Source organism: Myotis nattereri, assembly GCF_964212035.1.
Source record: "Myotis nattereri genome assembly, chromosome: 7".
NCBI classification, from domain to species: domain Eukaryota; kingdom Metazoa; phylum Chordata; class Mammalia; order Chiroptera; family Vespertilionidae; genus Myotis; species Myotis nattereri.
Window position 1 is genome coordinate 32,735,284 of NC_138082.1, and position 26,894 is coordinate 32,762,177.

At 48.3% G+C, this 26,894-nt stretch overlaps 2 protein-coding genes across 2 annotated transcripts in view; one reads left to right on the plus strand and one right to left on the minus strand.

Annotated features, from left to right (window-relative positions):
- The window catches only part of MROH2A (maestro heat like repeat family member 2A), a gene marked incomplete at both ends in the record, with an annotated part of 42,392 nt that extends 35,754 nt beyond the window's left edge, over positions 1–6,638 (plus strand). Inside the window, 9 exons of the mRNA XM_081096018.1 lie at positions 77–214; positions 610–724; positions 1,928–2,074; positions 2,167–2,349; positions 2,844–2,999; positions 4,577–4,708; positions 5,681–5,783; positions 6,018–6,083; positions 6,517–6,638. Of these exons, the coding sequence (XP_080952144.1) occupies positions 77–214; positions 610–724; positions 1,928–2,074; positions 2,167–2,349; positions 2,844–2,999; positions 4,577–4,708; positions 5,681–5,783; positions 6,018–6,083; positions 6,517–6,638 (1,162 nt within the window). The remainder of the gene's footprint in view (positions 1–76; positions 215–609; positions 725–1,927; positions 2,075–2,166; positions 2,350–2,843; positions 3,000–4,576; positions 4,709–5,680; positions 5,784–6,017; positions 6,084–6,516) is intronic.
- Positions 6,639–8,554: 1,916 nt separating this feature from the next.
- On the minus strand, positions 8,555–19,941 carry HJURP (Holliday junction recognition protein; the record flags this gene model as incomplete). Its single annotated transcript, XM_081096049.1, has 9 exons — positions 8,555–8,587; positions 10,346–11,889; positions 12,928–13,003; positions 14,098–14,190; positions 15,486–15,550; positions 16,217–16,316; positions 18,519–18,583; positions 19,374–19,440; positions 19,846–19,941. The coding sequence occupies 9 exons, from the start codon at positions 19,939–19,941 to the stop codon at positions 8,555–8,557; spliced, it is 2,139 nt and encodes a 712-aa protein (XP_080952175.1).
- Between the last annotated feature and the right edge of the window lie 6,953 nt (positions 19,942–26,894).

The window sequence follows — 26,894 nt, forward strand, 5'->3', positions numbered from 1 at the left end:
GAGCTTGCCCCGCTGAGGTGCTCTGGGCGCTTCTGGCGTGGCTGCCATGCCATGACACGGTCCCACCTTCTTCCAGGATCACAATCAAATCCATGCAGCTTTTGTTCAAGAGACTCGACAGTGAGCGGCTGGTCCACATGCTGGAAGAGCAGGGCGTGTGGGCCCTCCTGGAGAGCGGCTCCACTTTCCTGCAAGGAGCAGGCCTGCTGGCCAGGTGGGCACCCAGGCTCCCATGTGGCAGGTGGCAGGACTTGCATTGTGTTGACCTGTGTCCCACACTTTGGGATGCAGGGCAAAGGGAATCTTTCCTTCCAAACCTTCATGCCCCAGGGCAGGAAATGTGAGGTCAGAGATGGGTGGAGCTTGGCCAAGGCCACACAGGGCTTCTGAGCAGGTCCAGGATGGGGGAATCCAGGTCCTGATCACTCATGAGCAGCCCTCGTTTGAGTCCTTTTTATAAAAAGGTGATGGAAAGCAAGTACTTCAGTGGAGAGGAGGGGGACGCCCAGAGATGTTAGATCTGCCCATGCGTGCCCAGCTCGAGAGCTGCTCTGTACCAGGGGAGCTGAGATGCCCGCCCTGACCGGTGGGCTGTGCTCCCCTCCACAGGCTGTGCATTCAGAATGCGGAGGGCTACAGGCAGAGGCTGTCGGAGCTGGTGCTCAGGGGCATGGCCTTGGAGGTCCTCAGCTGCCGTGTCAGCAGCACAGCGATCTGCGTGGAAGTGAGGCACAGGGGTGGGTGCGGTGGGCTGGGGAGGAGAGGTGGGCAACCCTCAGCTCTCTTGGGGGTCTCATCTCAGGGGCAGGTGCCCAGGCTACAAGGGGCATCTAGTCCAGGGGGCAGGTGAGCATTCATTCATTCATTCCTTCATCACAACAGTAATTCAGGGTGGGCACTGTGGGGAAAGGGGCTGAGACGTGGTCTTTGCCCTGAGTGTAGCAGCCGAGTGATGTGTGCTGTGGTGAGTGTCACAACACACAGGTGGCCGGAGGAGGCCACCTTGGGCTCTTGGGGAGATGGAAGTGCTAGGGAGGGTCTTGCAGGAGGGCTTAGCCAGCCAGGAAGATTGGAGCAAGGGGATAGGGCCACTGGGGCCCAGCTACCCTCCCATGCACATGGGGTGCTTATGGGGTCATCCTTACTGATAAGCCCTTGTTGTCCCTTCCTGGTGGGGAAGAGAAGTTTTTGGAAATTGATCCAGGGAATTGTCCAGAAAACTTTGAGGAGAAATTCTATTGGCTGAATGATGCCCCATATACCACAGGAACCAAACATCGGCCTAGTGCGGGGTCCCCAGACTTTCCCTGTAAAGGACCGGGTAGTGAAGTTTCAATTTTAGTGTCACCAATTTGGTGTTTAGTTTTCTTTTGGTTTATTTAAAAAACATTCATGTGTGCACATGCACACACAGACACACACATGCACATGCGTACACACACATGCCACAGGGGTCCCCGCGGGATTGATGTCCTGGCATTTTGAGAATGAGGCTGATGGTGGTGCTGAATCCCAGATGAGGGAAATGCATGCTTCTTGTGTGGGTCTGTTCGGACACAATGGACGCAGCTCCTGCACGGGGTAGCCGCTCCACCACATTCACTGAAGAAATGAATGACGAAGGCGTGTGTGAATATGGGTAACACTTCCCCAGAGTTTCCCACCTATTTCCTTACTGAATCCTCACGGCAACCTCATGAGGCAGGTGCTGGTCTCACCATCTTTTTACAGATGAGGAAGCAGCGTGGCCTGCCAGGGCCCCACAGTGGCAGGCAGAGGAGCCAGGGGCGGGCTCCAGGGGTTCAGGCTCTGACTCTCCTCCGATTCACAGGGAGACCATTCTCTGCGCTGAATATAGTCACACGCCCCGTCTCATGACAGAAACGGGCCTGTGTTGGGGATAACTGCAAAAAGTTTTCCTTTCTAGTTCATGAGCGACCCAATTCTGTACCAGGAGAGGCTGCTGAAGCCCGCCATACGGCTGCTAGAGAAGGGCGTGGACCAGAGGGAGGAGGTCCTGCAGGTGCTGTCCCTGCGTGCCCTCGGCAACATGGCCCTGGGCGCCCCCAAGAAGGTGCTGCATCCGACCTTGACCCGGGGGCCCAGGGTGCAGGACCCAGTGGGCTGAGGGTCAGAGCTGAAGGTTCCCTGCCCCCCACACCCCAGGTGAGGCAGTACCGCAAGCTGCTCCTGGAGAAGTGCCTGTACGCCCTGAGGGATGCCCGCAGCACCAGCGTGCCCTCTGAGGGCATGGAGGCCCTGACCAAGATCCTGGCCGAGCTCCGGGAAGGGGACATAGGGCCCTTCTTCAATGCCATCTCTGAGCAGTGCAGGTCCTTCTTTGACAATGTGAGTCCAGACGAGAGCCTCGCTGGGCCCAGGCCCTGGGTGGGGGCTGTGCAGGTGCTCAACCAGGTGAGCAGAAAGGACAGCAGGTCTCACTTGGCGCTAATGGATCAATTGGCTGAGCATGGATCTTGTAAAAAAATAATCTTGTTCTGGGGCCCAGGGGACCCTTCTCTCTATTAAGGAATGAGCTTTCCCTTCCAATTCCTGGCCACTCACAAATGCTCTTTGGCCACCTGTGACATGCCGGATGGGGCCTCTGCTAGGCAGTGTGTGCCTGCAGATGCAACACAGCCCTCCTCTAGGAAGCGAAGGTCACAAACACCTGAGTTATGCCCAGTCACGGAGCCCTGGAGGAGAGACTCTGTCCTGATGGAATGATCCAGAAGGCTTCACAGGGGTCAAGACATCCAAAACTGTCCGTGGAGAATGGCTGCAGTTTTGTTTGGCTTCTAATTCCCCGAGTCTCAGAACTGCTTTGTCGGTCTTGGCCACAGGAGAGCGAGCTGCTGCGCTTGAAAGCCTTCCTCCTGTTCAGCAAGCTGGCCAAGGTGGTCAGGGTTTCCAAGAAGCACTTCTTCAAGGGGGAGGTGAAGAGAGCCTGGGTCCCGCTCATGCTGCACTGCCAGGACCCCTGCCCCGACGCAGCCCAGGTAAGGCACCCTCGGCTCTGCGTTCCTAAGTCTGGGGCCTGCTGTCCCCGAGAGGAAAGTGTTTTCTGGGCCCGCTGGCTGAGCTGCCTGCAGGCTCCCTGCTCCAGACTCCCGGAGAGCCCAGAAACCACATTCAAGGCGCCCCGCAAACCGGCTTTCTTCGGGGGCTGAGTTTCCTTCTTCCCCTGTCACTTCCACCTATTGCCCTTTCTTCTACCAGATTCACTTTGGGGTGTTATGGTTCAGGCATGGTTAAAACTCACCTTAAACCTCACCTGCTCCCTGCAGGGCAGGCTTGTGGGATGAGGGTGAGGGGCTCTCTCTGGCTCTGTGATCCTGTTTCTCCTCCCTCTCCAAGTCCCAGCTCCTGTAATGCTTTGGGTGGGTGGAGGGAAGGGGAGAGACCCCGCCTCCTGCTCTAACTGCTGCCTCGCAGGCAACACTGGCTGGCTGGGGACACACAGGTAGGGAACCTGTCACCACACACACGGACCATGACCCTGTCCTGTCTTCCTATAGAAGGGGAGGTGGTGGAGAGGTGGCTGAGATCAGGGGCCGTTCTGCAAAAAACAAGTGACAAAGACACAGTTGTGGGGATATAGCTGGCTGCAAACAAGGGGTCCTCAATAGCTCAATTTTTAACTAGCACCTTAGTTCCCAGTTCTGGGGTCACAAGGTAAGTCCCGTCAATCCTGCTGCTGCGAGGCCTGCCAATTTGCACGTGGGGTGGGGGTGGTCTGGGTGGCATCCACAGGGATGTGAGGGGAGGCCTGCAGTGCCCCCTGACTCGGGACTTTGCCCTCATCCTGCCTCCCTGCCTGGGCTCTGTCTTGGGCACCCTGGTGACCCAGGGCACAGAGCATCACCTCTTGGAGACTCCTTTCTTCACTAATCCTCACCTCCATCAAGGGCTCCCACTGTTATTCCACGTCTTCTCAGCAACTGTCCTGTGGCCGGTGCTTCAGGGAAGGCACAGCAGACAAGTGACCGAGGGGCTTTCATGAAGGAGCCTCAAAGAGGACAGGCCAGGGGACCAGCATGCATGGGAAGTGCCAGAGGCTAGCCCCAGCGGAGCTGCTGCCACTGCTATCCCTGGGCAATAGATGCTGGTCTCTCTCCTCCTGCCCTCTGTCTCCCGTCAGCATCCTCCTATGACCTAACCCACCAGAGGCCAGAGCCTGCGGGTCTGGCTGGTGCAGTCCTCAGAAGCAGGAAGAGCTGGTGCAGGGCATCTGGGGGAATGAGAAGGCTTGCCCCCGTCCTGCCAACCCCAGCCAGGCCCCCAACCCAATCTCCTAAAAGGGCAGGTCCCAGGCAGGGCTGCTGAGGGCAAGTGGGCTGCCTTGGCCCCCAGAGGGCTTTTTATAAATGCACACACACCCATTACCCAGGCTGGTGGGGCTCTGGTCCCAGGTGCCCTCCCAGGGCCCACCAGCCCACCCTTCAGCTTCCTGAAGCTTTTCCAGGGATACCCTCTGGCTCTATTGATGAAACACAGCCGGACCAGCCCCACAGCTCCTGTGAAGCCCTCCGTCCGCCTCACGTGCCTCCTGCCGCCCTGCTCTGTGTCCCCCCAGGCCTGTGTGGAGACCATGTATCAGTGTGTGCACTTCTGGGGCTGCAAGGGCCTGGTGGACTCCTCGGGGCAAAGAGACACCAGGGGGGCTGATGAGATGGCCACTTTCCAGACGACCCTGTGCTCTGTCCTGGTGAGGAGGCTGAGGCGGGGGGGCTCACCTGTTGGCAGTGGCTGCTCAGTGGCTTAGGGTCTCAACTGCCAGAGTTGACCTCGTGACCCTGTGTTCACCTCCTAGAGGTGAAGTGTCGAGACCAGCACTGCCCTGCAGAAATGAATGCAAGCCACATGCCCATTTTTAAGTTTCCTAATAGCCATGTTAAGAAAAGGGAAAAGACAATAGGGTGGTGACGGCGTGGGGCGGGGGGCAGGGCAGGGGCAGGCTGGAGGGGGACAATGGGGGAAAAAAGAAAACATATGTAATACTTACGATTTAAAAAAAGGGGGGAGGATGAAACCAAATTTAATCACAGATTTTATTTAACCCAATAGCTCCAAGTCTTTATTGTTTCAACATGTAATCAATGTAAAAATTATTAATTCAGGCTAGCCATCTTTCACGTGCTTAAGGGCCACACATGGCCATTGGCAACTGTATTGGACAGCATGGGTTTTGGACGAATATAATCTCTTCCCTGGGCCAGACAGGCCAAAGCCAATCCGACACGCTTCACCCTCCAGGAGTTTTCCGCAGAATGGATAATGGAACACATTGCTGTTAACTCAGAGCAGGTTGATAACTTGGGTTGATAACCTTCCTGGTTTCCTCTGAAGGTCTATAGTGTCCAATGATGGGGACTTTGGCAGAGGAAGGAATATGAATAATGGGCACTTTGAGAATGGAGGAAGTCACTTAGTAAATCATCCCAGGAGTCCACACCCCAATGGCACTGTTTAATGCAGCAGAGGCTGCATCTTACGAGATAAAACACCTTCTTTTCCTTGAAAAATCACCCTTAAGAGAGAGTGACAATTTGCTGTGTGACCCTGGAGTCACTCGCCCCCTTGGCAGACCCTCCTGCATCAGACAGATGGCAATACACTTTGTATTCCCATCCGGGACCGCAACCGTCCCAGCTCCGTGTATCGCTTGTTTTTTTTGCAGACTCAGAAAAAGCCTGCTGTTCTCTACAGTTTCTTGCTAGAAACCATGCCCTACATTAAAAGTAACTTGTCAAGGATCAGAATCGCTTCCTGCAACTTGGCAGGTGAGCGGGCAGATGTCTCCTGATGCAGGAGGGACCTTGAAGGCCATGGGGTCAGTCCTGGGTCTGGGGGGGATGGGGACAGGTGTCAGGTCCAGCGCTCCTGTCTCACCTTGCTGCCTACATGCCTGATTCTCAGGTGTCCTCAACAAACTCCTCAGACACCTGGTCAGGTAAAGCCAGGCCTCTCACTCACCTAATACCTGTGTGATGAGCACTTCTCTGGCTATCACTTAGGGGTTATTATGAAGCAGATGTCTGAACATTATCTGAAAAAGCTGGACTTTGTGGCATTACGGAACTGTAAGTCGTGGAGACTCAACTGTAGGTGGGGAGCTTAGTAAGTGCCGAGGGAGCAGCTTGCTGACCTTGGTTGTGGGCTTTGTGGGGGTTGGGGGTTGTAACCAGGCACAGAGAGATGGATGGCCCTATGGAGGGCTTTCCAAGGAAGACAACTCTTTGTGGGGTGGTGTTGGGAGGAGGAGGGGGCACAATTGTTCTGGGCTTCTGCCCCCTCCCCCTTCACAAACATTAGTAAAATGCTTCCGCCCTGATTCTGTCAGCGGATCCAGGCGGCAATTGGGGTTCTGGGGATCCCCTTGTCCCTTAGAGAAGGGAAGCCCTGAGAGATGGCAGATGTGTGTGAAGACACAGCTCCACCTGCCTGTGGGCAAGAGCAGAGGGCAGAGGGTGCAGCCCAACCGCCAGGTCCTGACCCTCCCATTTGTGCTCTCAGCCCTCCAGGAGCTACAGTTGGACACAGATCCTGGGGTGCAGAGGGCAGCCCTGGAGACTCTCAAAATCTTGGATACCTGCAGTCAGCATCAGCTTTTGGCTTCCCCCAAAGGAATCTCCTAGGTGGCCCGAATGTGAAATGCAAACTGCCCACCCTGACCATAGCAATGCAGACCACTTTGAATTTAGTTTGTAAGGAAAGCATTGTTCTGAGATAACCAGTGTCCCCTCCTTTCCACTGAAATAAACCTCCATTGCCACGTGGATGCAGACTCTTGGCTGTAAGGTGACGATATCCCAGAGTCAGGACAGCAGGGCAAAGGGAGAGGTCATTGTTTCTAGCAAGAAACTGTAGAGAACAGCAGCCCCAAGCATCAGAATCCACCTTTGTCTTCACTGGCATTTAGGTCCCATCCATGCTGATGGTGTCCACTGCCCATGGCTGTGCCAGGCAGAGAGCCGGGTTACTGTGCAGGCCCTGCCCCAGGGCCCCCACTCTTATAGGGAAAGGAGGCATCTACCAGCCAAATGTGATACACATTAGAGCAGCGGTCGCCAACCTTTCGGACCTCACGGACCACAGGTTGGCGACTGCTGCATTAGAGGGCACCATTCTGTACAGTTCATGGGTCCGTTATTGGCAGAGCTGTAAGTTGGCTGAGATGCAAGCCCAGTCCCTTTTGCCTTACCTTCCTCTGCTAGATAATAGGACATCAAACCCTGAATTTCTAGGCTCTCTGGCAGCGAGGCCTGGCCAGAGACCTCAGCACATGCCCACTGGTTGGGGTGAGCCAAGGCACGAGCAGATTGGGGCAAGAATGATAGTTTTCCTGGTAAGGAAGAAAGGTCTAGAACTGCAGGGGCCACTCCAGCCTTGTCTGAGCCAGTCAGCACCCCCTGCTAGTCCTCCTTACTGATTCACAGGGCTCTGGACTGAACATGTCTCCCCAAGTTCACACATGGAAACCCTAACCTCAGTGCGAGTGCCCGAGATGGGGCCTTGATGATGGGATTAGTGCCTTTATGACAGCACCCGCTCTGTCCGCCATGTGAGGACACGGTGAGGAGGCGCCGCCTGCAATCCAGGAAGGGTCCTCATTGGAGCCCATGCTGGCACCTGGACCTCTGACGTCCAGCCTGAGAACCAGGAAATAAATTTCTGTTGTTTAAACCACCCAGCTGTAGTACTTTGTGATGTGGCCTGAGCTAATACACATAGGTCATGAGGACCCAGGGCACAGATGTGGGGGGAAAAGGGTACACATTATTATGAGGACAGTGACAGCCTAGGGAAGACATCTAATCTTATCTGTAATATTTTATTTAAAATAAGAAATCCATAGCACATGGCAGCATAACAATTACTCAACCTGGGTTTGGTCACTGTGTTCTGAATATCTAAAGTATTTAATTAACGAAGACATTCTGTTATCAACCGCTATCAACTGCTCCGATAAGAGATGTCATGGCTACCATGTGGCTACAAGAGTACTTGGGGAACATCACAAGAATGCTTCACTACAGCATGCTTTCCTCTAAAAACACAGAAAATGACTTTGTCTGGTTGACTGTGCTCCAATGTGCTGCCTCCTCACGTGGAAGGTGCGGAGTCTCAGGTCCGAATTTTAAAAACTACGCAGCTGAATTTTCCTTCAGAGATCACAGTACCCAGAGCTTAAACTTGTATTTCAAAGCAAACAATTTCTCCCAGGAAATGGGAAGTATAAGAGAGAATTCGGTTGGCACATCCAAATTTAGCAAAGAAAACATGAGCAAAAATAGCCCCAAAAGGATACCATTAATACTTTTCATTGAGCAACCTTATTCCAATAATTTCTATACCAAGAACCTGTCAGTCATGTCAATGAAACCAATTTCATTGAAATCTGCTTTGAAGGGGAGATAACTGAAGCAATTTCTAAGTCTTGAGAATTAAAAAAAACACGCACAAACACAAACAGAATAAAGGGGCAATGGGATAATGCCCTAAAAAACTTGATTGTAGATTTTTAGCTTCGAGTTTTCTAACACAAAATCACTTATCTTCCATCCTGAAAGATGTGCTCTTTCCTCTAGGAAAAAAAAAAAAAAGACAAAACGATCTCAGTAATATTCCACTGGCATTTTCAAAGCCAGTCACTAAAAGCTTATTTATTTCAACGTCTATATATATATAAATATTAGTGTGTCCATTATAGGAAATGCCAAAATGCTCAATAAATACCCTAAGGCAGCAGTCGCCAACCAGTGGTTCGTGGAGCACTGGTGGTCAATTAGGTCCGAAAGGTTGGCAATCGCTGCCCTAAGGAATGTAAAGAAAAACAAACAAACCTCCCGAAACAACAACTAACAAAAACTAACATTAAGCCCTGAGGCAGAATGCAAACAGGTGGTTAAGTTGACAGGCTTGCTGTCAAATGCTGGTCCAGCAGTTATAAGACTGAAGCTGAACCCCCTATTTACTAAAAGAAAAGACAGACCTATCTAATCGAAAGGTTCGTGGGGGCTGAGGACGGCATGAAAAGGTTCACCGTGGCCTGGCGAACAGAGAGCATTCAGGCGTCAGCCATTACAATTCCTTCTGTAGCCTCAGCTCACGGAGATTTGGTCCTTTTCCTCAAGAAATTTGTAATTTAGGGGAAGAAGGAGTCTGCCAGGAGCACATGGCTGGACACCGAAAGCCTCAGCCTCAGAGGACTCAGTCACCCTGCCGGTGGCCTGATCCGAAAAAGTCAAGTGGGCCTGGGGATTCCGAGCTTAAGGCCTCGGGCTCATTCAGGGAGGGGCGGTATTTCTGCATCCACAGCGCCGTCCCACAGGTAGTCAGAGCACTGTAGGGTTTTGAAATATTTTTCGAGAAGGGGAGCCACAGGGGTCTGAACACTGAGAAGCACTAATGGGCAAAGGTAGGGACAGGCCTGGGGGGAGGGAGGGCGGTCTGAGGCGTGGTAGACGGTGACAAATCAGGTGGAGGGGTTCATCCCCGAGAGGAAACACACTGCCCTCTGAAAAGAGGTCATAGGGCAAACAGGCAGAGATGGGAAAGCAGAAAACAGCATATTTAGGGCAGAGAGGGTCCATCTGAATGACCGCTGATAGGCCCTCTATGGGGTTGGGGTAGGAAGGGAAGAGGAAGCTTTTATATACGCCTGACCTGCCCGCACCACTAACACACAAAATCCCAAACCGCCAAGCCAAGAGTCAAGTCCCATCAGCTGGCCGCAGTGACGGGCAGGGACAGTAACATGTTCCAAACCCCGGCACACTGCGCGGCACGCTGGGAAACCTGGCCCTCCTGTGATAACACTCAACGACACAGGGACTTGTCCCACCCCCTCATCTTGTCTCTGGAGAAAATAAAAGGGTGCAGCACATTAAACTTTAGCTAAGTGGTCTGCACAAACGACACTGCCGGAGGTGGGAGGGCACTGAGGTTACTGGCTGCCCTCTCGCAGCCCAGCACGTGTGAGATCCTGCACTGGCGGCTCTCAAGGGCCTGCTCCTCCTCCGTCCCTACTAGGAAATCCAGAAGCAAAACAACGCCATGGTTTCCGGACCAATTTCTCCTTACAACAGCTCTTCTCTGAGTGTAAGACGGAGAGGGTGGAAATGACACGGTTGGACAAGGACGGATAGAGCATGCAAAGTGATGCATTCTGCTGGGAATCATGTAGAACTTTCTCGGTAAGAATGCTTTTCAGCTCCACCTTGGCACATCTTACCATGAACATGTGCTTGATGTGAAGAAACAGAATTTGGGAGAAAGTTTAGAAAATGAACACGCACAGAAGAATACTGTTATCAAACAGCCACATTTGACAAAAACTCACCTTTCCTTTCCAGTCGGGGGAAGAGCAGACCTCTTCCCCTGGCCTCGGGAAGGCCGGGCCCACCATGCGAGAGGGATCCTGGGACTCTGCCCACCTTCCACACACCTGAGGGTCTGATAAGCGGCGTCTTTTCGCGTGGGGCTGAGGCCCGCAGCTGGCGGCCAGCTCGAACCACGGAGATGGATAGAGCTCAACTGTGGTCGAGTCCTGTGAACTTCTGATGCTCCGCTGCAGTGACGGTGACAACTTTCGGGGTCCCAGTAAGCCAGAGTCTGGATCTAATTTTTTAAAGAAGGCTTCTGTCTGATTCTGAACTTTCACACTTGCTTCATCTGGAGATGCTTCAGCACAAGAAGGCACCTTCGCCCGCAGAGGTGATTTTTGGCAATACTGCTGATGCAGCTGGTCAAATTTCTCCTTGATTCCATCGTAACGATCTCTTGCAGAGCCTAGAGGATGTACCCCGGGCACTGAAATAGCTTTGCTGAGTGCCACTGACTCCCTAAGTATTCCAAGAGGATTTTCTCGGAAAAGATCAGCTGAGGGGTCAGAGCAGCCTGGGCTCCATGTGGGGTCGGTCTTCGAAAATGATGCAGGTGAATCACTTTGGGGCAGGCATCTTCCTGTGTCAATAGCTCGTTTGCCCAGGTTTTTAAAAGCCTCATTTAGACTCTTCACTTTTGCTTTGCTGAGAGGTCTACTTGGCCGGTGGGTTTCCAAGCCCTGGGGGCTCCTGGGGCTTGCTAGACCACTTCTGAGCACATCGACCCCAAAGGAGGAGGAGCTGGGAAGGTAGGTCAGGCCTAGCTGCTTCCTGGGGCTTTGGCAATATTCCTGGTGAAGTTTCTTAAATTTGCTATCGAACGCCCTGTAATGATTCCCTCCCTCGCCTTGTAGCATTCTTGATCTGGAAACTACTTTTACAGGAGAAATTAACCACTTTAATGTCATTAATCTATTTTCCCGATCAAGACGATGTGTTACACTAGAGTCCACATAAGTTAATGAAGACAACTTCCGGGGTGTTCCCTTAAGCTCCTTTGAGATTTGGAATTTGTTTACTTCAGGAAAAGCTTTTTCCAATTTCAATCCTGCCTTCTGGCCAGAAAGATCTTGGAAGTTCTGGCTCTCTCTTAAAACCCCCACCTCTTTCACAGGCTCAGAGCAGGGCACGAGTGTCTCCTGGGAGTCCCTCCGTGCGTGCCTGCCGCCTCTGCAATATGTTCTGTTCATTCTGCTCTTGCACCCGTGTCTCCTCCGAGAGCCCCAGTTTCGAACAGTGAAGGTTTTGGTGGAGATGACGCACGAGGGCTTTGAGCTGAGCAGCCGGCTCATCGAGTGCAGCATGCCCGCATACAGGTCACTGATGGTCACGTTGCAAATGTCACCAGCCACAAAGGACTGGCTGCTCAAGAAGCTGTGACCACTGGTCTCTTGCAATGAGACACTGTCATTTCTGGGCACTATGACCGTGTCTGGGGAGCAAAGGCGTGAATATTCAGCTGGCTCAAAAGGACTGTCTTCAGAGACATGGCCACAGTATCCTGGAGAAAAGCACGCAGGTAAATGTGTGTACGTTACCACTTCAAACAATCTGTATGCAGAGATCATGGAACGGAAGGCTGGATCATGACCATAATGGTTTTTTTTATAAAGCAATACAAAAACAAAAGAAATATTACACATATTTGGGACTAGACTCTTCTTTCTACCTATGAAAATAAAATTTCTACGTTCCACCAACCTTCCCAAAAAGTCTCCTTTCCCCAGGGGACAGTTTTAGGAACATGATTGCCTTTTCAGAGACCAACTGGGAACGAAAAAATAGTGACAGTTTGCCTACAGGGAGGGCAGAAGAAATGAGAGTCCTGAATACAGCTGTTCAGACAGCTCTGACTTTTGCACAATGTTACATGTTTTATATATTAAATAAATTTAAACCAACAAAGATGGGGATCACTCTGAATTAAATACAGACAGAAAAATGACCATAACCATCAAACTGATTATCAAACTGATAACGAAAGAGAAAACAGAATCCAAATAACTTTGCACACAGTGTCCTGCGTGCTCCCTCAGCCGGACACCACGGCCACAATGGGTGAAACCGCACTGTGTCACTGTTCCATTGCTGGCTTGTGCCCAGTTTACTGCTTTATGTAGAATTACCTGCTTTTAGGAGGCACTTGTGAAGCATTCAGGGATGATATATATGGATGCAAATGAACATATACCGTGTGTGTGTGACTAGACAAATGTGACCCAAAAAAAACTGACATGTGACAAAAGTTGATTGCTAAACACAGGAGAAGGATGTTTACGAATGAGTCCTACTTTTCTGGAGATTCAAAAAATTTCAAAATAGTAAGTTGAGATAAAGAGATAATTAGCAATCAGCACGACAGAGTCACAGAGGGAAAAAGCAGTTCATTTTAAACTCTTAATCTCCCTATGAAGTGCAGGTGTCTCTAACAGTTTTTGTTGATGAACCACGCACAGTGGACGGGGATATGCCCAGCGTAAGGGGCTGTGTGGCTCTACCAACAGTGCCCGGGACACGGTTCATGCAGTTTGTCACTCACCATGGGCAGGCCTGGGAGGTGAGGCCAGCGAAGGGACCAGGGTCACACATGTGTTGTTTCCGTCTCCATGATCATACTGAAATCAAAGCGTGATTTTTAACAAAGGAGTTGTCAGATGTCGGCTCTGGGCCCACTAAGATGGTTCCCCCCAACACCAGGACCACTGGATGTGAGGAGACTGTACACCTGAGCCTGGCAGCAGCAGTGACAGGTGTGTGCCAGGATGACAGTAGCCACTTGGGCTTATAGCAGTGGTGGGAAGAAGTGTCTTAGTAAAACCAGGGACTTTGTCCAGGTGGCCTCTAGGATACCCTGGAGAGGCCACCACCTGCCAGGACCCCACCTGCTGCCACTTTAGGATAAAGGCAAAGGCATTTCCGGTGCACCCTCTAATTCAGTGCCCTCAGACACAGGTTTTCTCTGGTCAGCAAGCACATGAAGAAAATATACATGTTCCTGCTAAGTTTGCTGCCTTTGAGGTGAAGAATTTATTCTACACATGTACGTAATATTGGTATTAAAATGTCCTTTTTATGTCCTGGCCGGTGGCTCAGTTGGTTGGAGCGTTATCCCATACATCAAAAGGCCACGGGTTCGATCCCTGTTCGGGGCTCAGATGGGAGGCAACCGATCAATGTTTCACACTCTCTCTCTCCCTCTCTCTTTCAAAATCAATAAACGTATCTTCAGGTATGGATTAAAACAAAAGTCCTTTATTTTATGAAAAGATATTGACAGGGCTCGGGAAACTACAGAGCTGGCATCCTTACATGGACCTGTACCTTCAGCATTTTTGCTCTTCCCAGGCAAAGCTCAGGAAATGGGCTACAATAGAACTCAGGGGGCACCAACCCTGGGAGGGGGGCCACCTCTCACAGGGCTTAGAACCTGTTCACTCAAGGATAGGGCCCTACTGGATTTCTGAGCCACCCCAGGACACAGTGGGCAACAAAGGGCACACCTGCAAGCTTCCCTGACCACATGCCCTCGAGGACCCCAAGCGTTTACTCAAGAGGAGAAGTCTGCAAGCTTGTGAACGAAAGGGCTTGGAAATAATCACTCAAAATGCTCTTTACAGGCCCCGTAGAGAGAACACAAGCCTACACTATCCCTCAATACGTCTCTAGTCTGTGATCAATTACAGAGATACATACTGGGGAATGCATTTACCTCTGCACGTCCTTTATCTTGTAGCAGTATGTCCACTTGGGTCAAGTATTTCCTTCTTAACTCATCTTTCAAAGGGCTCCAAGGCACTGCAGGCTGGTAAAAAAAGAGAAGTCAGCATTCTTAAGAGATTTTGGGGATGGATGAGCTCTTGGATTCTGAAACAAACTGGCCAACTCATTAATGCGCAAATCTTTAAATGAAGGTCCTCAAAGTCATCTTTCTACTTCCTGCTGGTACCAGGACAAAGGGGTCCAGCTCCTCTGGAAATCCACCTGACCAGGGATCCGACCTTAGGGAATTTACCAGTGGAACAACCCGAAAGTTAGAAGATAGAACATGCAGGGGTTTATGACAGCATTACTAGAGCAGAAAGAAAAGTAAGTAAAAACAATCTGAATATTCTTAGGTGAGTTCAGGATTCAGTTACTGAAACCGACCCCGATCTGTATGTTTTATAAGAAAAGAAGTTCAGTGTTCCAACCCAGGAGGCAGGAATGGTAGCCTCTCACCTGCCTCACACTGAAGACAGTGGGTCTCAATCTCCTCCCTCTGTGGCTGAGTGGGGTGAGGACTGGACTGGGGACGCAGATGTGGGTAACACAGACACGCATTACTCAGTGTGTCCCTACTGTGGGGCTGCCTACTTCCCGTCACTGCCGCCACCCCTCCACTATATTCACTAAGCACCGCTTCCCTCCTCAGGGTCATCACCTTATTCTAATTAGACGCTCAAAGCCACACATGGGTGTATGAGCAAACCTATGCACAAAAAGAGCAATTTCAGAAGAAAACCACGTGCCTGCAACGTTAGCATCTGACCTGGGCCAGGGAAGATGCTCCATATTCTGTGTGTATTCTCGTCTATCCCAACTAAGTGGGAAGGTGAGAAGCAGATCCTATAAGGAGATGGTGGCTTCCAGGACCACTGGGGCATGCTGGGAGACAGACACAAAACAAGGGCCTGCCGGAGTATGTGACCTCATGACTCAATGGGCTTTAAGGGCTCACCTAGAAATATTCCCTAGAACACCATCCTATGACATTGCCTCTACGGAGGTAGACCTACTTAGGACACAACTTTCAGTATTGCATGTTCAATCAAGGCAAATGACACAGTGTGAACCACAGCTGTGATTTCTCTGTGTGCAGAGGGAACAACACCCAACATCTATGTACATTCAGTAAATCAGACTTGAACTTGAACTTGGTTTAGTGATGGCTGTCAAGTGATAGATTTGCTGCCTAGGGGAACTGAAAGGGGGACAAAAGACATAAAGGGTGAGATTAGTAAAGAGCAAGCCTCAGAAGAGGAAAGTACAGGTAAGAGGGTGTTGCACTTGCACCCCAAACCCTGACTCTGTCTCTTCATTACAAAAGGCGGATCTTACCATTAAGGCCCCAGCAGCCAGATCTTCCTGGTATAAAGTTGCATCAACATCACTGCTTTTTGAATCTAAAAGCAAAAAAAAAAAAAAAAAAAAAAAAAAAAGGAAATTTCAACCAGAATTTTTAAGAAAGCTTGTATTTTTTTTTCAAGGATGGTTTTTGTATCACTTGAGCGTGTTCTACGGTAAAAATTCCAATAGCTTCAAGCGTGTTCCTCTAGTTGGGATGCAGCCATCTGCCATGGTTTCTGAAAATCAGTAATGCAGAGACCCCACCAGAACAGGAGCTGCCTGGAGCGGTGGAGACAGGGAAAAGCAGCTTTTATAGCATTTCTAGCTCTCTCAATGCCTGCTGATCCTAGAAGCCGAGTCCCTCTTGCCAGTGGAAAGTTTGTGGAAGTTAGCAGTTCATACCACTTAAGGGCAGACCTTAGGTCTTATTAAATTCTTGACGTTAATTTTTTTGTAAAAAGTTAAAAAAATGAGGTGGGGATGAGGGGCATGTGTTCATTATTTTAGAATATTTGAGTACTGTTTATGTGTCAAGTAGCACAGTGCAAGGCAGCTCCTATGGGGAGCTAGGGAGGAAATAACAGGACACTTCAAGATGTTCTACCTTTTAAAATAGACCTTAGAAAAAGCCACAGTGAGGAATCTAGAGTTTAAATGCTGTAACAGGGACATGTCAGGCCCAGCCCCTCGAGACCTCGAGTTCTAGCCCAGGGCACACTCACCCTCTCCCAGGTCCTGTGTGTAGGGCACAGGCAGCTCGTCACCTCCAGCTGTGGCTTGCACGGTGCCATCTTTCCTGCCGACTATGTGCTCCGGGGAGCCCTCAAAGTTCAGGAAGTTAAAGACATGTTCGTTTCAGTCATAAGACATTTCAAAGCCACTGTAAAGTAACAAGCCTCCAGCCCTTCCATTCACATATGGGAGAACAGGGGGTTTCACAAAGTTTCTCTTCCAGCACATTCTGGGATCAAAGGCCACAACACTTCTAGTAGGTGGTCAAGGTTCCCCTTAGAAAGGAAACAAGCTTTCTTTCTCTAGCTGTGCCCATGGCAGCTACTTCAAAAGCCACTTGGATGGTGAGGGACGGAGCAGGCAAAGCGAGAAGCCAAGGCCCAAGCGAAAGGGCCTGACCTGGCCCTCGTATGGCAGCAAATGAAAAAACAACACGAAACAGGACAGCACTGTCACTCGGTCGTCAGGAAGAACACAGAAGTTCAAGAGGCCCCTGGGGGACTTCGAGTGACCTCGATGCTGTGAGGTCTACAACTCCTTTACAAGCTTTAGCCAGTGGAGTGGCCCTGCAAGCAGAACCAGGTGAAGACTTGCAAGATCAGGAGTGAGGATGTAGGGAGGCCTAGCCCTGTAGGGACAGCCCCGAGGCATCGTTGCTAAGGGCGGGGGTAACAGAATCCTGCCTGGTGGACTTGACAGAGTTATTTGTGCCTGCTGTGTTTGGAGGTGTGGCAGAACTTGGTTTGAGAATTATGGGGAAGTAGCCAATTCTCACCAAATCCTATCTACTGGCAGCTCTGGGGTCTATAAAGAGAACCCAAACCTTGTGGTAGGACCCAACTGGCCTAAGTAAACAAGCCCACATCCCCCAAGCAGCAATCTCAGGGAGGGCGTGTGGGCAGGGGTTGAGAATTTGGGTGTCTTCGAAAGGAGAAGGTAGATTTGGGCACAATCGCCCATGGCAATTCTAGGTTGTAGACATCTGAATTGTCATCACTGACTACGCCCAGCTGTCTAATTCCAGGAAGGGTTTAAAATTCTGTATACCCCAGGCAGGTGTGTGTGTGTGTGTGTAGGGGGGGGGTATGTCTACACTTTAAGCAAAACCCTTTAATATCCAGATGAGAACATTTTTCCAACAGGACCACCAACCACTGGTCTGATTGGTAGGCATCATTATTATGTATAATTTAAAAAGCACATATCTGTGGACCTCCATGGCGGCCTGCCCCTTACAACACAGAACTGAGAAGCTGTGACACAGACCATGTGTCTAGCAAAGCCTAAAGTGTGCTGATCCTGATTTGCAATAAAGGAAGGTGTGAACAGCTAAAATACCTATCGACAAGAGAGCAGTTTTAATGGAACAGAAGTGTTCACAATATATATTAAGTGGGGGGAAAAAGGGTAGAAATATGTATACTTAAAAACATGTGTATTATAAAGAGGAATCATGTTATACTTAAGTATTATCTAGAGAAATCAGGCCAATTTTAAGTACATAGTTATATGTATTTCTAACAGTTCTACAATTAAATGTATTATGAGTGTTATTAAAGTAATTAATCAGGGAGAAATCTGACTTCTGAATTGCTGTTAATGGCTTTGGAAACCTAACACTAAGGTTTTCATTCTGAGCACAGGATCCTCAGCCGAGAAGCGATGATTAAGAAACATCAGACATCCTTGCAAATGTTACTATCGTGGAAGACCGAGTAGCAGGAAGGCAGCTGAATTGGCACTTTCCATGGACATAACGTGGGCAGAGCTGCAGTGTCCACGGATGAACTCGGGGAAGACAAACCAACCACAGCTGGACTTTGAAAGGTGGCACAACGTGGAAGGAAAGAATCGTGACGCTGCCCACGGCATCCTCTCCCTACTCTCTCTCCGCCCCTTTCAGAAGAAGCAAGGAAGCATTTTTCTTTCCTAGAAGGACCTGGACTTGGTCTTTTCTGTAAGAACCCAACTAGCAAGCTCACAACTGTGGCTGACGTGTGGGGCTGGGAGAGGTCTGTCCGGCTGGCCCAGCTGTGCATGTTGGGGTCCAGGTGTCAGCCTATGGTAGAGGAGACACCAGGGGACAGAAGGGCTTAAGCACCACACAGCTCCTCCTTGAACTTGACAAGCAACAAAAGAAATGCTTCTCAGTAAGTCCTTAAAAACAGGAAAATAGGGTTTCTATTTTCCATGGAAGGGCCCTGCAGTGGCTGCTGGTACTGTTACAGCTCACCCATCCTTTATTCGCATCAATACCCCTCCACGGCAGGGGCGGTGGCAATAACACGCGACATTAAATACCTGGATTTGTCCTTTGCTTTTCTCCTTTTCTAGTCTTCCACCCCAAATTCTCAATCCTCGAGAAAAGAAATGAAATAAAATTACCACTTAAGTAATTCTGAACATGGGGTTTCTGTTTAATCTGCACTCAAAGAAAACCAAATGACAGGCTAAAGAAAAGCATAATATTAAAACCAAGCCGTATTTCCGATCCTCTGTTGCTCTTCATCTTTGTGAAGTTGAAGGTTTTCTTTTTTTAAAACCAAGATTAGACAAATATTTGTCGTTAATGAAAATCTCTACCTAGTGTCAGGCACCCCAGGAATCTGCGTTTTAACAAGCTCTCCAGATGGTCTTCTGCACCCTAACGTGTGACTGCTATCAAGGTATTTAGGTGCTTCAACTGCTGTTCTCATCAAAATGGGAATCGGAAATGAGTTTTCGCTGGTGAAATCAGTGGTATTGGAGATACATGAACGGGCAAAATATTCCAGGCACGGCCCATTCTTACTGAAGCCTGTAGGAATGATTCCTACAGAGCCCTGTGTCCTGCCCAGGATACCTTACCTCTGCTTGTGCCAACTTTCACCCAAGGTGTGGCTGGGAAGGTAAAGAGATGGGACTTCCTTTAAGAGCAGGTCTTGTGAACCTTTTTGCGCCTGTCTTACCCAACACATGGCAGAACTGGATCTGAGGCTGGCTTTCATTAGTAAGAACGAGTTGGTAAGGCTGAATGGGAGGAACTGACATCACCCAGTGCAAATTTTCTCAGCTATTTACCAAAGAGAACCCATGGAAAGTAAGTTTGCACCAACTATTAAACAGCTAACCGTAAATATTGAGAAGGGGGGGTCGGGGATTCCGTACCCTGGGGCGTCTCGTAGGTCAGCGTGGACATTTGCACCACCGGGGCATCCTCGAAGGGTTGGTTGTACTGCAGGAGAGCAAGGGGCATCACGTCGGGTTCCAGGGAGCCAGGAGCCCCTGACCTGGGCGGAGGAGAGCCCCCCTCCCCAACTCCTTCCCCGGCCCCTGGACCTCCAAGCCTGCCCGCACCCCTAAACCGGCCTTCTCCCTCCTACCCCTGGCCCCTAAAGCCCACCTCCTCTCCCCGGGCCCCGCCCTTAAAGTCCCCCACCTCTCCCCTAGCCCCCGGCTCCCAAAACCCGCCTCCTCTCCCCTAGTCCCCCGCCCCTAAAGCCCGCCTACCTCCCCTAACACCCAGCCCCAAACTCCACGTCCCCTCCCCGCCGCTTCCCTCCTCACCCCAGCCCCCAACCCTGTCTTCCCCTTCTTCGCCGGCCCCGCGCCCCTCCCAGCGGGCCGGTGGGGCACCGACCTTCTCCAGCAGCTGCTGCATGTGCCTCTGGAAGCGGTGGCGGCTTTTCTTGAGCTTCTGCATCAGCACGTCATCTCCTGAGACCTCGCCCTCCATGGCGCACGGAGACCCAAACCGGGATTCCTGCAGGAAATCGTCCTGGGAGCCTTTCCCCGCGTCCAGGTTCAAATAGAGACCCCGCCCTTCCGGCCCGCCCCTCGGGTTTCCCATTGGCTAGCGTGGAGAGGCTGGGCGCTGATTGGGCCGTTCAAACACGGTAACTGAGCTTTTGCCCGGCCAATCGCGCCCGAGTTTCCGCATCCTCCGGGCTCCGAGGTGTTGGGGGGAGGGTGCGCGAGGCGAGCGCGCAGTAACGGCGCGGTTGTCCCTCGGGCTGCTCGCGTCCCTGGTAATCAGCAGCGCCGCGCGGGAACCCTGCGAAGTGCGTATAATTCCCCCCGTTGTGCACCTGGTGGCAGCCCCCTCACCCACAGGCCTCCCTGGGCCTTGGCTCCCTCGCGCTGTCGCGAGAGCCTGGACCAAGGAAGAGAACACCCTCCCCCCAAATTACGAATACAAAAGGAGGCAGGCATTTGGAAAGAAGTACCGTACGCCTCACAGATTCCAGTGATGATTATTTTTCTTTATTTAAGTTCTTTATTGTTTAAAGTATTACCTGAGTCTCCTTTCCCCCTCGTCCCCATTGACCTCTCCCCGGGCTCCCACCCCCAACCACATGCCCTCTCTCCCCTATTGTCTGTGTCCATTGGTTATGCTCATATGCATGCATACTAGTCCCCGGTTTTTACCCACCCCCCACCACATGCCCTCACTGCCCTACTGTCTGTGTCCATTGGTTATCTGCCCCTCCCCCCCCCCTCCCCCTTACCTCATAGGTTGGACAGTCTGTTCCATACTTCTATGTCTCTGGGTTTATTTTTGTTCATCAGTTTATGTTGTTCATTATATTCCACAAATGAGTGAGATCATGTGATATTTATCTTTCTCTGACTGGCTTATTTTGCTTAGCTCAATGCTCTCCAGGGCCATCCATGCTGCTGCAAATGATAAGAGTTCCTCCTTTTTTACAGCAGAGTCATATTCCATTGTGTAGATGTACCACAGTTTTCTAATCCATTCATCTGCTGATGGGCACTTAGGCTGTTTCCAAATCTTAGCTATGGTGAATTGTGCTGCTATGAACATAGGGGTGCATATATCCTTTCTGATTGGTGTTTCTGGTTTCTTGGGATATATTCCTAGAAGTGGGATTATTGAGTCAAATGGAAGTTGCATTTTTAAATTTTTGAGGAAACTCCATACTGTCTTCCACAGTGGCTGCACCAGTCCGAATTCTCAAGCAGTGCATGAGGGTTCCCTTTTCTCTACATCCTCTCCAGCACGTGTCATTTGTTGATTTGTTGATGACAGCCATTCTGACAGGTGTGAGGTGGTACCTCATTGTTGTTTTGATTTGCATCTCTTGGATGATTAGTGACTTTGAGCATGTTTTCATATGTCTCTTGGTCTTCTGTATGCCCTATTTCGAAAAGTGTCTATTTAGGGCCTTTGCCCATTTTTGATTGGATTATTTATCTTCCTTTTGTTAAGTTGGATGAGTTCCTTGTAAATTTTGGAGATTAAACCCTTATCGGAGATAACATTGGCAAGTATGTTCTCCCAAGCAGTGGGCTTTCTTGTTGTTTTGTTGATGGTTTCTTTTGCTGTGCAGGAGCTTTTTATTTTGATGTAGTCCCATTTGTTTATTTTCTCCTAGTTTCATTGTCCTAGGAGCTGTTTCAGTAAAGATATTGCTATGACATATGTCTGATATTTTGCTGCCTATGAATTCTTCTTAGATTTTTATGGTTTCCCGTCTTAGTTTAAGTCCTTTATCCATTTTGAGTTTATGTTTGTGTTTGGTGTAAGTTGGTGGTCTAGTTTCATTTTTTTGCATGTATCTGTCCAATTTTCCCAACACCATTTATTGAAGAGACTATCTTGACTTCATTGTATGCTCTTGCCTCCTTTGTCAAATATTAATTGAGCATAATGGCTTGGGTAGATTTCTGGGTTCTCTGTTCAGTTCTATTGGTCTATATGTCTGTTCTTGTGCCAGTACCAGGCAGTTTTGAGGATAGTGGCTTTATAATACAGCTTGATAGCTGGTATTGTGATCCCTCCAACTTTGTTCTTCTCAAGATTGCTGCAGCTATTCAGGGTCTTTTTTTATTCCAGATGAATTTTTGGAGAGTTTGTTCTAGGTCTTTGAAATATGCCATTGGTATTTTAATGGAGATTAAATTGAATCTATAGATTGCTTTTGGTAGTATGGACATTAAAAAATATTTTTAACCTCCTAGCATGCCATTTTAGTTCATATTTTTTATTGCATACTTGGCCTCTTCATTGATATTAATTTTGTAGTATTTTTCTCTTAAGTATAGAAAGATAATTGTCTTTCCTCGATTATGGTTGACCGAATTTCATGCATATTTTAGAAAAGTTGTAGTCAGCTTCGTAACTCAGTCAAATTCATGTGCTTGTCCTGATACGATTACCATAGCATGTGATAGGGGGATCTTCACCTCCCCAAAGCTTGCTCCCCAATCCGATCATGCCAGCCAGCAGAAATGAGGGGAGAAGCGGCGAGTGAGGACTTCAGGGCTCACATAGTGTAAGTGGCCAGGAAAAGCGTTATGATGGACACAGATGTGCTGCCCAGATCCACCTTCAAGATGCCCCTGCTGCTGGGAGGGTTGCCTGTAAGTGCCCTCCCAGGTCCAGAGAGGTAGGTCTGCAGCCCCTGAGCTCCCTTTGGAAGCCTCGAAGACAACCTATCCAACCTGTCCAATCTCAGTTCTCTCCTTCCCTTCCACGGGTGTCTGACCGAAGGGCACTCTCTAATAAACATTCTACACACGAACTCTGTCCCATTCTGCAGCCTGGAGAATCTGACCTGGCTGCAGGTGCCACAGAATCTACACATTCAGTTTGTAGCTTTTTCAGTTTTCACACAAAAGCTGTGGTACTTTTCCTCCTCCCTCCTAGAAAGTGTTGAGAAATTGAACATGCTGGTTCTTCCGCCCTGTCTGCACACTCAAGTTAGTTTTCAAATGTTTAAGTGTCACATTTAGAGACTTGAGGCCTTGGATACCATTTTCTTTTTCTTCTCTTTTAAGGCTTGGAAAACTTTCTCTTCTGTGACTAAAAAGCGTGATTGTGACACTTTTTAAAAAAATATATTTTGCCGAAACCGGTTTGGCTCAGTGGATAAAGCATCGGCCTGCGGACTCAAGGGTCCCGGGTTCGATTCCGGTCAAGGGCATGTACCTGGGTTGCGGGCACATCCCCAGTATGGGGTGTGCAGGAGGCAGCTGAGAGAGAAACATCAATCAGCTGCCTCCTGCACACCCCATACTGGGGATGTGCCCGCAACCAAGGTACATGCCCTTGACCGGAATCGAACCTGGGACCCTCAGTCCACAGGCCAACTCTCTATCCATTGAGCCAAACTGGTCAGGGCGATTGTGACACTTTTGAAAATGGGCCTCTCTTAGGTCCTGGTCCTTACTCCTGGGAAACCACACCCAGGCTCCAAGGCTTCTCTGTCTGTCCAAGGATGTGCTCTGTCCCAGGGGCTCAGGGGCAGATTGAGAAGAAACATTTCTCAATCTCAAGTTCATGTCTTAAATGAAAGGTCCGAAAACGTACCTGCTTTGGCCAATCCTCTAAACTAGCCAAAACCGGTGCATTGGCCCTTGTCCTCAAACTTGGTCTCCCAGTCCCCTCTGACTGGCTTTCCTTAACCCCTGGCCCAAAGTGGTGGCCCATGAAGGAAGAAGTCCTGCAGGATGCTCCTAACTTTACACTATTCCCTAAGATCTGACCTCTCCCCTCCCTCACACATACCTTAGCAACCTCAACCTGTGACCCAGACTCACTACCAAACTCCTTCCCCACCTCCCCCAAACCCATGTAATAGGGAAGGATCACAAGTCAGCTCCTTCCCTGGCAATGGAAGAGGCTGGGTGCAGCACCTTGGGGTCTCACGGGTTTCCGTAACCTTCAGGGATGAGGGGGTGCTCAGCCCTGCTGCAGAAGCTCCACTTCTGGCTGCACCTGCACAGCGCCCTCTGCTGACTTGGCCAGAATTTTCAATCATCAATGTGCTGTTTAAAATTATGTACAAAGGAAAAAATTCTCACTGGAATTATTGTTTCCTCTCATAAAATGTGTCAGAATTTTATAAAATTTTATACAATAAATGGGGATTTGACTGGGTGGTGAACACACAGGGCAATATACAGATCACATATCATATAAATGTATATATGAAACCTATATGACCCTATTAACCAATGTCACCCCAATAAATTTAATAGAACTTTTAAAATGTAGATTTATTCTGCATAGAGTTACCATGCACATAATTCTATGTTGGAAAGGTGTGGCAATGTCATCACCTGCCTGTGGCTGAATAAGCACAGCTTTTGAATGGTACCAGCATTGGCATAGAAACTGCTATGTGACAGGGAAACATCGCTCTGAAATGAATTATCAACCACAAGCATCAATCCCACCAAATAAAGGGCTCAACTCTCTTCTGTCCCTCAAATCCTTACTTAAGATTAGATTTTCTGTTAATAGTATTACTACTATTACATCTCCCATCTTAATCTTTTTATATTCAACCCCTGCGACTATTGCTTCAAATGTTTTTATTTCTTGAGAGAAATAAGAATTTCTGTGTATCTCTTATTTATCACAATTATTTCTTTAAAATTTTTAAAAAAATTTATTTCAGAGAGAGGAAAAAAGTGGGGGGAGAGATTATGGAAACAGAGGGACAGGGAAATAGCAGAGACAAGTTGACTTTCCAAAAGTTGTCAGTCAAACCTCACAAAATGTGTTTATTTTTTGATTTAATGAGTCTCTCTTTTCAGATCTATCCTAAGTAATCAAGGATGTTGGCCAGGATTTAGCTGTGGGATCTGTAGTGAAGCATGTTTATAAAGTCCAATACGAGAAGGAAGGTTGAGTAAACGGTGATACCTATCTATGTTCCGCTAAAACAGTTCCACTGACAGTTCTGAAGAATGATTATTCTCGTCATCTTAAATGTATGTGATTGTGCTTTAGTATAAGGATTAAAAACGTGTATTATAAATCTGCATTTAAACAATATCCATTGTATGTTTTAAAAATCTGAGTATGTACCAGTATGTATCAAAATGTTACCGGTGCTACTACTGGATGATGGGATTATGGATTATTTTTAGTAGTAATTTTCCTCATCTGCATTTTCTGGAATGAACATATATTCTGCAATTATGAGCATGCATTACTTATATAATGAAAACACAGCAGAACAAATCATGTGTTTTTACTTTGGCTCTACAAAATTAGAGACCATTCACTCAAATAGGACACACATGGCTCAAACATTCTAAAACTGCTGTCATACAACATTTTATCATAATGATACCTCACCTCCCAGCTGTTACCCAGAAATGCTTTTTCCTGGGGAAAGTAGGCCTCCAGCTCTTTTGGTTGATGTTCCCACCTCAGGTTCATGTGGTGGGAAATTGCTTTTTATTCTTCACCTTAGGCTTTTTGCAATGCAAATACACTCTTCAGGTCATGATTAATGCGTTTTAATGGGCTATCCATTTTAAAAAATCAATAAAAAGAATTAACATTAAAAATAGAAGGCAATTAGATTGATTTGGATGACCTATTTTTAATAAATCCCATTATTTATGGATCTGAAAACTCTCAGGACCTCTTTCTCTGGAGCCTTCAAGAATTAACGCTTCTGTTATTATAATTTTAAAACAGGAGGCACCAGGTTAATTAATAATTTGCTCAATACTTTTCAAAAAAAGGACCTACCTTAGAAATATTTCTAATTGCTACTCTCCTTTCTTCTTTCCTCAACCCATTTTAGTTCTTTCTTACCACCCATAGTTTATTGGAGTAAGTTTGAAAAAGAAGAAACTTTGTTCTGTTTCTTGAAAAGTTTTGGTGTATCCAGTCCTTACTTAAGATTAGATTTTATGTTAATAGTATTACTAGTATTACATCTCCCATCTTTATCTTTTTATATTTAACCCCTGCTACTATTGCGTCTAATGTTTTTAATTCTTGCAATAAATAAGAATTTCTGTGTTTTTCTCATTTATCACAATTATTTCATTTTAAAAATATATAACTATATTTTATTGATTTTAGAGAGGAAGGGAGAGGGAGAGAGAGATAGACACATCAATAATGTGAGAGAATAATTGATTGGCTGCCTCCTGCACACCCCACACTGGGGATGGTACCCACAACCCCGACATGTACCCTGACTGGGAATCGAACTGCAACCTCCAGGTTCATAGGTCGATGCTCAACCTCTGAGCCATGTGGGCCGGGCTATCACAATTATTTCTTAACAGAATTTAGGTGTGTATGTGTGTGTGTTTAGGAATTCTCACTTATTTTATTTTAAATGTCTTGCTTACATCCCAGATTTTTTCTATTGCTGAATGGAATATATACTTTAGAATTCTATGAATTCTCTTCATTCTATAGTTTTGAAAGTATTTGACAGAAAAAAATTACTAATTCCCATTTCAGTGGCCTATAAGTAGTATTTTTACCGCATACTTGAATTTATTATGAAAATATTATGTTCATTTGCAGCTATCCCTCTGAAATCGATAGTAAAATTTGCTAGTGTTCAGAGGAAAAAAAACCCCAAGAAACCGATGGAAAATTTCTCCTTTACCTGGAGCACTGCAGTAAGTGTCCTTGAGCCTGCCAGTCCCTGAGGGAACTGTGAGCTTCCATCCGGAAGGGTCCTTGCAGTTGAAGTTAGTGTGCTTAAGAATATGAACATGCAAACCAAAACCAAGACCATGCCCATCATTAAGGCCGTGATGATGATAGCTCTCCTCTCCCATTTGGATCCTGCTAATTTTTATGGTGGGTTTATGGTTCACCAGGCTCTGGCATTGAGATGGTTAATTTTATGTTGACTGGGCTATGGGATACCGAGATATTATCTGGTCAAACATTCGTTC